General features: G+C 35.2%; 1 protein-coding gene across 1 annotated transcript in view; it reads left to right on the top strand.

Annotated features, from left to right (window-relative positions):
* The window catches only part of FRMPD1 (FERM and PDZ domain containing 1), a 70,202-nt gene that overhangs the window by 40,174 nt on the left and 16,392 nt on the right, over positions 1-13,636 (top strand). Inside the window, exons 2-5 of the mRNA XM_072404523.1 lie at positions 7,352-7,456; positions 8,937-9,094; positions 11,565-11,667; positions 12,913-12,958. Of these exons, the coding sequence (XP_072260624.1) occupies positions 7,356-7,456; positions 8,937-9,094; positions 11,565-11,667; positions 12,913-12,958 (408 nt within the window). The 5' untranslated portion in view covers positions 7,352-7,355. The remainder of the gene's footprint in view (positions 1-7,351; positions 7,457-8,936; positions 9,095-11,564; positions 11,668-12,912; positions 12,959-13,636) is intronic.

The raw sequence follows: 13,636 nt of genomic DNA, 5'->3' as shown, positions 1-13,636 counted from the left end.
TTGCATTAACAGCATGAGTATTAAATAAATAGTCTAAACTGTATTCTATTGTAATGCTTTTGTATGTAAATCTATTCAATGGACATTTATGTATATATTTATACAGAATGTTTTGGATTGCATTGCAGTTACTTTTATGGGGTGAAATTGTAAGCATCAAGATGACCTGACACCAGTTCCAAGGACAAGGAGCTGAGTAATTTACAGCTTTTTAGAACAAACAGTCTTCTATTTTACATTTAGTGACAATTCTCCTCAAGCCACAACCCATAAACCTAGCCACAAGTTGACATCTGCACATTGCCAGATCCTGTTTCTAAGTTAAAATTAATTATTTATGGGCACAGCACATGAGTGCTTCTATTTTTACCAAAAAAATAAAATATGCATTTTGCCTAAATGTGAAAATCTGTGGAACAGGCTTATTTGTGCTTTACATCTAACAACAGACCATATTTTAGTAGAGCTTGCAAGTGCATGGCAGCTGGTTGTTTCTTAGTGTTAGTTTCTGAACACCATAAAGTGTGAAGGGGCCTTTCAATTTTTTTTTTTAATTTAGGAAAAATGTACTCTGCTGTGATGCATTTATTTTATTAGAATTGAAATGACTAATAGATCACACTTTTACCTAGTATTAATTCCCAAAACAGAATTTGGTGTGCAGAACAACTTGTTTGGTTAAATCAAGCCTTAAAAACATTAAACAATTTTAAAGCACAAAAAGTGTACAGAAAATAGTGCCTGGTGTCATTGGGCTGTGTTTAGGGTTTTCAAAATCTTCTTCCGCTCGTAAAGCAAACCAGTGCTGTGCCCATTAAATACAGAATAACAGGTTTGCACTACTACCTGTATTCCAGAAGCATTTACATACCCCTTCCCCCTTTCCCATCAGCTCAATTAAGCACTTAATGTCCCAAAGGAAATACAATTTGTGTAAGCTATGATTAAAATTATACTTGGGTTGTTCCTTTGATTATTGCTAGTTGAACAAAGCAGCAAGAAAAAAAACTAAGATAAGTATATGCATCTAAGGAGAGCTGTGTGAAGGGCAAAGCACAGGTTCACTTGATCGATAAAAGTATATATTGGCTTTTTTTATGTTTAATTTATTTAATATTGTCAGGACCAAAAATACGAATATATATATATATATTGTATGTATATATATATATATATATATATATTATATATATATATGTATGTCACAAAACCGTGATAGTATGACTAATAGGAAATATAAATGTAATATGTAGATTAGTTATTGAAGCCTATTCAAATATTTATATTTTTATATTGATAATGAATACTATCACAAGAATATATATGGTGCACTTACTTGGTAGGTCAAGGTGTGAGAACTTACAGCATGCTTTGGAATAGTCTTCAAAAGACCATCTGTATTTTAACCGGGTCAGGCATTATAACCAGCAGTACTGAACATCCCCTAACGATGAACGCCTACATCAATAAGATAGCATTTGTTTGTTATTGGATTGCTAATCTAGTGCTATATCTGTTTAAACATTGTTTCTAAGTCTCTTTTTTTTGTTATATGCGTATTTTATATATATGTATTCTGAACCACTGCTGTCTGTAAATATTGTACTGTATTATATTTAAGGCTAAACACTCGCTTTGTCCACTTAAAAACCCTGCTTTCTGTCTTTTTCTCTTACACATTATGCTTTGAATAAATAGGGTTGGGCCACTTACTATTATTTACGTCTAACTCAGGGTATACAGGGTTGTGTTTCAATAAAAAAGGTTAATCGTAATATTTACATATACAGTTTTACATATAAACAGTTAATGGAGGACAAAGGATTCCCATAGCACTATAGGTTAACTAAAGAGACAGTTCAGCAGTGACTGTTTTTTTTTTTTACATAAACCCTGAACTGAGCTATCTGGTAAGGGATAGGTCTTCATAATTAGCCGATATATTCTGTGTACTTGCCTTTATTTCAAGTTATTGATTTCTGTAAGCAGCAGGCTTTTTGTCAAGAAGGATGTGAATAGATGCTTAGCATGCTTTTGACATCAGTTTAAAGCACTTTATTTAGATTATTTAAAAAGCTATGTAGCTGTAGTTAAACTAGAGTTTACAGTCCTTCTAAACTGTACTGGACCTGCATTTGACCTACTTTAGCTGCTTTTGTCTTCCCATAAACATGTAAAGGGAGATAAGCATAATCCATAAACACTGGCCCTAAATTATATATAAAATATACAGGTCAAAAATACAATTGAAGAACAGTCAAATGTTTTCAACATCATTTTGGTTCAGTGATTTAAAGGGTAAATATACAAAAGAAATGGATAGTTGTATTACTGAATTAAATGAAGCTATGTTCACTTTGAGAGCCAATCATATGGAACATAAATGTAAAGTCAATTGAGTTGACACAACTTCACTTTATTTACTATGTTCTAATACTATATCATTCTAATACAAAAATAAATTAAATCTAAATCAAAATGATAAAGCAAGAAGATTAATTTGACAACCACGAAAGGGCCTTTTTGAAATGATTTATAACTTTTATGAGTTTCCCAAGCTATTCTACCTCTAACATGAAGGTGCCCAATAACAGATTGGATCAGTTGCTACCAATATTACTTGAATTTGTAATGCTGACAGATTTCCTTTTAGTGAACTTAAAAAACGTAAAAAAAGATGGTATCTCCTATGTCAACTGGTAAATGCTGTCATTTTTCCTATAGAACAGCAAATCTGTCTGCTTGCTGTGAGCAATACCTTTGCACTATATTTGCACTTGTCTCTAGCAAGGCCCATCAATGTCCTTTAAGATATTTATAACATAGTGGTGCCTTAAAGGGGAAAATATTGTTCCATTTACTTGTTTATTTCACGTTTTTGCCTGTATCCATGAAGACGAGACCACAGGCACTTCTAATCTAATGCATGCTGAAACTTTCCATACAATCCATTATATCCTGGCACATTGATAAAATCTTTTCAGATGTTTAATGTTATCTTTTTGCAGCTACTGGACTGTATTTTAAGATAAAACATGCAATCAGTGATCAGAAGAAGGTCAGTTAATTACTTTTTTCTAAAGCTGCTTATGAGGTTGAAGAACAGTTGCACTGCCAGATGTAAATTACCCAAGCATTCAAATGCATTTTTATAAATCGTATGTGCTACCTTAAAGTTTTTTTAGTTTATTTCAAATCACATTTCAATACATCTATTTATCCTAATGTATATGAAAAGCCTTGAACATCCTTTGTGCTCTGGCTCTGGTACAGTTATCAGCTTTCTTTGTGTGCTGCAGAATACTCCCTTTTTTATATAGAGAAAAATGGGAAAGCAAGTGGTCTACAGTCCTAACACATTTCCTAAAATGTCAACACATTGATTGTGCAAAGATACAGTAGTAAGCCATATCACAGTGTTTTACTGAAAGTTTAGGTAGATAAAAACAAGAAAAGCCTAAAACAAAATAAATGAATCTACCTGATCAAATTGAACTGCAATTTTTTTTCTTGGTTTTAGGATGACTCAAAAATTCCTCATAATATAACCTTAAAACGTGTATTCTGGAGATCCGAATCGTTATTGAAGCGGACGCTGAACTTTGATTATTTGAGGCTACAACCCAAAATAACTAAAATCCAGGGTCATTAATACCTGGAAGCTATAGCCTACAAATATACGATACTGGGGGTTACTTTTTTTTCCTGTTTTTAAAGGCTCCCTTAAGCTCTGCGTGTCAGTATGTAAAAAAATTATATGCAATACCTTGAACTATAAATTGGCAGCATATAGACATATTTTGTTTTAATAAATGTGGGAAAAGGAAGAAAATGTGATGGATGTGTTCCTGCAATTGTTATAATTATGACCTATGGCTGTCCAACCGCAGTCCTCAAGGGCCACTTTTGGGCCAGCATTTTCATATAAATAGACATTGTCTTACTCCCTATGAACCATACCTTTCATAAATTTACTGCTGTCTGTTAATAAAATTCCAAAAATTATTATGTATCCGGATCTTCAACTGAAGTTGGAAAGCCTTTCCAAAAACAGATACATATAGAAGATAAGAACAGGGACTGGACTCTGGAAATAAATATTTACAATGTTAATAGTATTCTAAATATTGCATTTATTTGATTGTAAAGAAGCATACTAATCATATTGTCATTCTGCTCATTCTACTTTCTCCTACTATTACCATGTTTCAATTAGATGTGCATGAAGCATATTTAATTGTGCCTTTCCCTGTACAGTTATACTTTACAACTGTTATAAGAGGTTAATGCTTAGTCAATTAAGGTACATAGTTACATAGTAGGTCAGGTTGAAAAAAGACATAAATCCATCAAGTTCAAACACTAAATTTTTTATCCCAGATATAAAACCCTATAAGACATAGTTGGTCCAGAGGAAGGCAAAAAAAAAACCCTGGTACATTTTGCTCCAATGGGAAAAAAAATCCTTCCTGATTCCATGAGGCAATCGGATGTTCCCTGGATCAACAGTCACTGTTACCGGTTAACATCCAGCTTTTTCCTAAAGCAATCTATAGTAGTTGCTGAAACTACTTCCTGAGGGAGCCGATTCCACATTTTCACAGACATTATAGTGAAGAATCCCTTCCTTATCTGGAGCATAAACTTCTTTTCCTCCAGACTCAAAGAGTGGCCTCTTCTTCCTTGTAATGATCTCAATGGTACAATAGCACTTCATATTTGTATGAATAGGATGTTTCTATGTCTGCCTGGAGTTTACCTCCAAGGAAATGGTAAATTGCCTATTACTGCAATGCATGATAACGCATTAAACCAGCCTTTCTGGGCAACCCCTGAAAGAGAGTTTAGGTTGTCAGGGATCCCCAGCTAAAAGCACTAAATCCACTGCTCACAATATATTAGTGTGGTGGTCAGTGGGAAGAATGTCGCCCTTACACAGCCAAAAAGGTAACTGGTGCCACTTAAACTGACCTGTGAAGCACAAATTGCTAATTTTTCAAGGAACCGCTAGCAACCTCTGGATGAAACCTAGGGCTCCATGGAGCCCTGGATAGGAAAGACTGCACTAAACAATGCCATACAACTTTGAATAGCTTAATCATAACACAACACACAAATGTGCACAATGCACAATACTGTAAAAAATCTTGCATTGACAGCCCAACAACAAAAATGTTGTAAAATGTCTTTAACCTGCATGCCCTAATGTGATGTGATGAATCCCTTACAATTTTTTTTTTTATTTACAGCAGAAATAAAAGCGTCCCAGCTGTAATTTACAAGCCATCACTTATGATAAAGCATCTTTGCTTGTTCCTAAGACTTTAATAATATATTTGTCTCCTAATCAGGAAAGAGACAGATCATGTTTTGGCTGGGATTTTGTTGTTTAAGAACTGTTTATTATCTTCCAGTAACAGAACTGCAGTTCCACAATAAGTGTTTCTTATATCCTACTTGAAAAGCTATAAATAAAGCATTTTACTTTTAAAAAACCTGAAATCTTCACACAAATTATATATATATATATATATATATATATATATATATATATATAGTCTTCAAAGCTTCAAAGTAACATGTTTTGTACTTTTACCTGAAATAAAATGCTTACAAGGGTAGGCGTTCTGTAAAGCAAAGGTACATACCAAAAACATCTTAATAATTGTATTACTTTTTTTTTTGGCAAACATTGTTATGTTAAAAAATAAGGGTGTGGTGCATTTGCTCAAAGAGGGCCTTTTAGGCTTTAGGCTACTAAAATAAAAGGTCGGCTTAAGATAGCCAGGTCCCCTCCCCAAAACACCTGCTATAAGTAGATGAAAACCCTACGTATAAAAGATAAAGTTAGGAGTATACTTACCTTACTCCAGCAGAGCCTAGATGAGGATGACTTCTCTGTCTGTCTGGGAACATTCCTGAGCAGTTGTGTTCTACAGGAATCTTCCTAAAAATGATAGTGACATCACACCCAGCCATATGGCTATGTTCTCTTTTACATGTACATACTTCCCCAACTAATACTACATGATGTGAGACACAATAGAAAGGCTTGGTAAGTGGGGCGAGATACACACTCAATCAGTCAGAAACACCTTTTTTATAGCCACATATGGCCCTTTGCCATTTACTGTGTGTTTTAGGGCCCCTGTTTTTGGAATGTGGGAGGAAACCGGAGTACCCGAAGGTAACCCATGCAAACACGGGGAGAACCTGCAAACTCCATGCAGATAGGGTCCTGGCCAAGATTTGAGCATGGGACGCTACAAAGGCCATATCCTTATTTTAACTATTTATCTACCATGACATGTAATATACATAAATATCTAATGCAAGCCTCATTTTTGCTAGCATTGCAAAGGGGTAGAAAGTATTTTAATATTTTTTCTATACTGTTGTCTGTCATCTGACAAATGTCCTCATGCTTTTGTTCTCTAGTGAAATAAAATGCTGTGTATGCCCATTGGATAGATTATGCTGGTTTCCTGTCCAGATAACCCCACACAGAAAGTAAAGGAAAATCCCCTTTACATAGGCATAGGGATTAAAAAAATGTAATATAGGTGTGTTATGTGTTGTTGTGGTACAGCAGCTCATTATTTTTGCATGTGCATTGTGGTGCACTGCAGCATTTCAGGCTATGTTTGGTGTTATTGCAGAACATTGCACAGCACAAACTCTTGTACATAACTGTACATTTTGCAATACATAGTTGTAAAACCCATACATCACACTCCTATTTTATTAGACCTGCACCTTTTTTTAAGACATCACACAACAACTCACTGATGTTTAAATTAATGGATTGGAGTGCATTGTTTAGATATGTTGGAGTACTATTTAAAATAAAAAAGTACAATGCTTTGCTGCATGCTTTACCATGTGTTTTGGGAAACATATGTTTAGAAAAGTTTTCTTTCTCATGTGTTAATAAGATGTATAGTATAAGAGGGCCCACAGAGGAGAAATAATTAAATTTTACATTTATAGTTTAAAAAAGGAATGGTGGTTATGTTGGACAAGAGTGTGGACAAGTATTTTAAACAGCATCCAGAGTGGGTTAATTCCTGAGTATTTCATCTATCTGATCCAAGCTCCTTATAGTTAGGTCACAGAAGAAATTCTGAAATGCAGCTGTTCACTCTTGCCAGGCCTTTAAACATTTTGAATGAAAATAGTTTTCAGTGCTGTCTGCAGAGACCTGAAGGAACACACAATTTAGCTCCACAAATATGAAAAACTGATACCGGAAAGTTTTTACCAACATTGGTTCTGTTCTAGGTAGTTGGTGTGGCAGGTGGTTTCGCTGTTTCGAGCTGTTCTATTCACTTTTCTTTTATTCTTTTTTTAGGTAAATGGAGGATCCAGACACTCATTTATTGCAGATCCGCAAAGGACACCGAATAGAACAGATGGTTGTGAGATGGCTACGTCGGTCACGAGATAATTCATCCCGGTAAGCTTAGTATAATCCATTTATTCAATTGTTAACTGCTTGCTCTCCACTCAGTTACCTTTATGTCAAGAGCAGATGCAAGGGGTAGACAGAATACAGAGATACCCATAGGAAAGGAATGCAACTTTGGAGTAAAGAAATAACAAAGACAGAACTGCAAAGAAAAATCTGATTTTTATTTGAATATTTGACAATTTGCAGTATGTGCCAACTGCAGCAGATAAGTGTAAAGTAGTGTGAAATTAAAAAAGAAAGGAGGATGCATTTTCCAGGGTGTGCAGATTACAGGTGTAATAAAATAAATGTTACATAAACTCCAAAAGTATTTAATCTAGGTTGATTGATTGATTAGGGGAGTACAGATCACTCACCTAAAGCTGGGCTCCAGTGAACAGACTCTTTTTGGAAAATCTATCCCAATCCATACTAATATGCCAAAGGGAACAATATAAAATAGGTGTGGACATGGACAGATTTCTAACTGGGATTGAAATTTTACCAATCAGATATATTGATATATTTTTAGGTGTAGTTATGTTATTTTGTCCACCTCCTATTTATTAAAAGCCATTTATTCTTTAATTAATGTCTGAATTGTACCGCACTAATAAAAGTATAATTGTGGTGCTTGGTAATCTTGTGAAAGCTGAAGTAAATTTGGGGATGTGTCAGCATATTGTGCACCCTTTGGCACACTTACAGCTCTGTGTTCTCCCTCGCAGCTCCATTGTCACTGCTGCCATCCCTTTTGTTTTTGTCTGCATTCAGCATCTTCTCTTTTTGGCCCCTGAGAGGCCACTGATGATGTAATTCCTGCACACAAACACAGATGTTACATCGTCCAGCCACCCGACCCTCTTCTTGGCATCTTACAGTGTACACAGCACTATACATGTGCTAGAAGGAACATTAACACATAGTCTTGTGTACCAAAAAATTCTTCCTAGTAGCATTTTTTTTTAAAAGCATACATCCATAGTAGGTCAAGTTGAAAAAAGACATAAGTCCATCAAGTTCAACAACTAGGGAAAAAATATATCCCAGATATAAAACCCTATGGACATAGTTGGTCCAGAGGAAGGCAAAAAAACCCTGGTACAATACCTAAACTCAGTTTTTTTACTTTACACAAAAGGGTAGACAACACTTTAAAGTAAATATTTTGTTTGTTTTTGGGTTTTTTTTTTTTTTTTTTTTGGGGGGGGGGGTTTAGAGCCTTCTGGGATACCTCTAAAACTTTAAATTCCACTGAAAAAAGAATTATATTCATTTCAGCACCTTAAGGATACCTGAGAAAATATAGTAGAGTTGATGTTCAAAAGCTGAAGGCAATATATATTTGTTAGCAATTTTAATTAACAACGTCTTTCATAATAAATCAATTTGCAATCCCAGATTTGCTTTTTTTGTTGCTGGCAATGGATTTTCAGTCAAATTATGCTGCTTTTTTTTTTGTTCTTTTTTTTTTTTTTTTATACAGTACAAGGGTCTCTACAGGAGACAGTCCGTCTGTTGGACCAAATCAGTATGGTTGCTCCTTGAAGCTAACATTAGAGATAAATAAAGATCCTTACTTTGAAAACTATGGCTTTGATATAGCTCCAGATCTACCGCTCACTGTTACAGTTGTCAATGCAGGTAAGAGGTACTATTCTTCAAAAAAATGGCCTCAAATCACAATAAACTGCAAAACAAAAAAATGTGTTCTTAAAATGCATTCTAAAAATATAGTATGACAAATTATGTGAACTGGGAACAGTCAAAATTCCTTCCTATTAAAGGTAAAAGTATAAAAAAAAATCGTACAATTTATTATGGAACTACAGTTTCCAAAATCTTACTAAACTTCAAATGTTGTATATTATTTTAAAGTAAAGTGTTTTAGGCATTCCTGTAGACTAAAATCAAAGGTTCCAGATGGGGATTATTTAGATACAGTAGAGCCATTTGCAGACTGATGCAAACATTGCACTAACCAAAACAGATTTCTAAAAAACCAACGTTTATCTAAACCCAAAAATGTACCATATTGCCACAAAACAATCCTTAGCGTGGTGGCTGCATTTGTTTTCTTCTTTCAGGCTTTTTTAAATTATTTTTTATCTGGTAATCCTGATTTGTGACTCATGATGACGATACTCATCCCCAGCGCTGTATCTATGCAAAAGCAGCATTCCCACCCTAGGAGAGAAAATGTGTAAGAACTTGAACACTTCCCACTGTCCATATTTCAGTTACATTGGGTCTATTTTGGTGTTGCTTAGTAGTTGTGAGAAAGAAGAAAAGAAGGTGCTAAAATTGTATGTGAAATCAGTTTAGTACAGCAGAAGTTACAAGGACAATAGATTCCATGGAGGATCAGCCGGAATTGCAATTTAAAATATGCTCACATCAAAATAGCACTATAATGAATGCAGCTCTGCTCAAAATTATGCGAACACAAAAAGCTGCATTTGACCTGCCAGATTTGCAATGAAAATGCATCTCCAATAAAATATGTTGCATTTTAACAAGAAGAGCACAACGCAAAGTAGGTCAAACCGACAGCCATAGAACTATCATCCACACTGTAACACTGAGGCAAAGAACACTTTGCAGGTAAACAAGCGCAATGCAAAAAGATGTGTCAGATGTTCAAACCAACAAGGTCCTCTTTCACCCAAGGCAAAAAACTTGAAAACTGCAAAAAAGAGCTAAGGGACGGCAATGAAAGACGAACGATTTGTTATGTGGAGCCACAAACACAAATGCAAATTTAGGACAAAGTACATTAAAACAAGTAAAAAATTTTAGAAATTAAAAAAAAATGAAAGTCAATAAAATAGTTTGAGGCTACAGATATCCCCTGTGTAACAATCAGAGCTTCATAACAGCTGATTGCTGTGCTTTGTTTACAGCATGAGAGGCTGTCATGTCGACAGTGGAGTGCTGTGGTTTTTACTGGGAGAACCTTGATCTTCCAGTGTAATCTTCTGGACTTCAGCTGTTTATATGCAAGCTATTCATTGCATGCAGTGCACTTTTATCTATTGGTAGTTGTTCCCCAGTTGGTAGCTGTTCTCCTGCTGTAATTGCATTTGGCTACTCATCCTTTAAGATAAAATCTGTAGGGTTTAGTTCTAATTGAAATTTGAATGTAAAAAAAAATGGCTTAGTTTCTTAGTACAAGAGTACCTTGGTATAAATCCTTAATCTGTTCCAGATCCTTGGACTTATACCAAACAGGATTTATACCAAACAAATTTTTCCTGTAGGAAATAAAAGGAAAATGATTAGTCCGTTCCCATGAAAAAAAAATCCTATTGTTATTGGCATATTATACATTGATGGGGCTGTATGAAATAATTTAAACACTGCTAAATACTAAAATACATAAATATAAAAGAAATGAGATGAAATAAATGAAAATTTAACCTCACTTTACCTTACTGAGAAGAGTCGAGTGCCTACTAGGATGGTGCTGAGAAGGGAGGAAGAGATGTTCTGTAATTCACAGAGAGTTATAGCGCGGGTTGTTCACTGAATGGTAGCGACTGGCATACTGACGCTCGTGGGCAGTTGTGGCTTTGTCTCGAGAGAGGTAAATAAGGATAACGTGCGGTGTTGTGACTCATTTTGACCCATACAAGTTCTAACACAAAGGTTGTATACCAAGCAAAGCTTGTATACCAAGCAAAACTTTTTGTGTCCAAACAGGACTTATACCAAGTTGGACTTTTTCCAAAGCAGACTTATACCGAGGTACCACTGTACTTCACTTCCTTGTGCTGATGAAATGGTGATCTAGGAATGCACCTCTGTCAATTTACACGGAATTTAAATTCATGGCATGAATTTTTAGATTTTAGTTTAGCAGTTTTCTACGTCATAGCTCACTGATTTCTACTTCTGGCTTTGAATTGCTTTTGAAACATTCAAAGCTCAACAGAAAAATGTAAAAATAAAATAAAACCAACATATACAGAGCAAAGCAGGGATTTAGAGACCTCAGATATACAACTAACAAGCAACATGCCCAGGTCATGACACAATTACTGTATCCCTTTGGCAGAAACTGATAGGAATCTACTGACCCATCCCTCTGACCTTTTTATCTTGCATTTCACAGGAGGTCCAGCAGAAGGGAAGCTTTTACTCGGTGACCAGATCTGTGCAATAAACAATGAAAATGTGGAAAACACTCAGGCTCAAAAAGCATCTGACATGATCAGGTAATGTATCCTGTATGTTGCCATTGTCTAATGCTAAGTGCAGCAGGCTTTTAGCAGTACATTAACCACATTGGATTATGCATGACACTGGAAAGAGCAAAAGATACCTCAACTACCGACTCGTGTTTTTGTGTTGTAATCTAATTATGCAGAAATGGGTATTTATTTTTATGTTTACGTGTTATTCAATGACATGTTCAATTTTATTAGCAACGATGATCTATGATTGTGCATTTTTATGTTATATACAGTATATTTGGCAATGTTGCCAGGGGAGTAAGTGTAGGTCATGGGCCTCCATCGCAAAATTTTGTGTCACTGATGTTAACATGGCAAAATCAAAGACAGGCAGCAGGCAAGCTGTCAGCATAGGCAGTACTCTGCCTGAGAACAGTGCTTGGGGTTAGGTGCCGATATTAGTGTAGCAGTGCAGGGATTTGTAATCATAATTTTCCAGGCAAGTATTCTGTCTTTGCAGGTGTATACCATTTCAGGGGCTTGGTGAAGCTGAACACATGCTGCTTACATTAAAACTAAAGCCGTTGGTGGGCAGTGAGCTTTTCTCATAATCAGAAGTATACACAGCATACATTCCAAATATGGTGCACACGTACCTGTTATAGTGCTAGTTAATAGATCCGGGATCCAGGAGCCGTGTCCACATCAATCCTTTTTGCAGACTGGGTGACCATTGGTGATGTAATGCTGGAGTTACATTGTCCCCAACATCTAGTTGTATTCTTGGGAAATAGTCAGGATGTACACTGCATGGCACATGCTCTGTGCATTGAAAGCACAAAACAAAAAGCCACCAGGATCTTGGGATTTTTTTTTCCGACAAAAAAGATTTTGAATTTCTATTTACAAAACCTTTTTTTCTCCTGATGTGAATTCACTCACTGGATCAGTAGGACCATATAACGATCAAATTTGCTTTGGTTTTACCAAAAAACGGTAATGCTTCTGAAGTCCAAAAGTACCCAAACCCAGATGATGTCAATGGGAGCTTGGAACGGTTGTGTTTTTGATCAATAATTTTATTACTGGAGTTAATGTATATTTATTTATTTTTAAGTATTTTATTGGCATTCAAATTTTGATTGTTTATTCTTAAGCACCACTTTTTTATAAATGACTAATTACACCTTTAGTTGGCTACTATAGGACTAATGTAGACTAATGTTTGATAATTAGTGTAGTATTATATTTTATTGTGAATAAAAAATATATGTACCTATGTTCTAGGGATTCCGTTGACACCCTTAATATAACAGTTCTTCGAAGTACCTCGGTAAGTATAATTTTGTGTGATTGTAGTTTACTAATAATGTACACATTTGATCCACATTTGTGTTTTGCATTGAATGGTTTATTTGTTTAGAATGGTGTATTCTCTGAATTTAGTCTGTTTGGCTTGAATAGGTTTTTACATGGGTTTTAACAGGAGATAAAACAAAGGAGAAAAATAGGAAGCAATTTTGACAAATACTGAATAAAAAGTTATAAAACCATGGAATTTTATATTAAAATGAAAGGGGGGAGAAATAGGCAAGTCATATGAAATATTGCACAGAAAAAATGAAAATAAACTTTTTGATAAATAAAAAACGACAGAACAAATTCAATGTTCAATTAAAAGGGTGCACAACAGGTACATTAAATAAAATGATATTGTGAGGATAAGTACCAACTGGCAATGAGGCAACTCCAGGTGACAGTGTCTCTTTAGGGCTCCTGTCTGTATTTATTGCAAAAAAAAGGCACAATTAAGAGTCTGCCTTACACATACACAGCCATTGCTGCTTAGCTTCATGTGTGCTAAATAGGCCTGCAAGCCTAGGAAAAACATGGAACCCAGTTGGGAATCAGGACAGAAAAAACAAAATTGCACTCTTGTTGCCAAAGAAAAAAAGAACCTTTGCAAGTCAGCAAACAAACTGTTCTGTGGTGGCCCTGAACTATCTACTCT

The sequence above is a fragment of the Pyxicephalus adspersus genome, chromosome 3 (assembly GCF_032062135.1).
Source record: "Pyxicephalus adspersus chromosome 3, UCB_Pads_2.0, whole genome shotgun sequence".
Taxonomy (NCBI): domain Eukaryota; kingdom Metazoa; phylum Chordata; class Amphibia; order Anura; family Pyxicephalidae; genus Pyxicephalus; species Pyxicephalus adspersus.
This window is presented reverse-complemented; position numbering and strand designations above follow the sequence as displayed.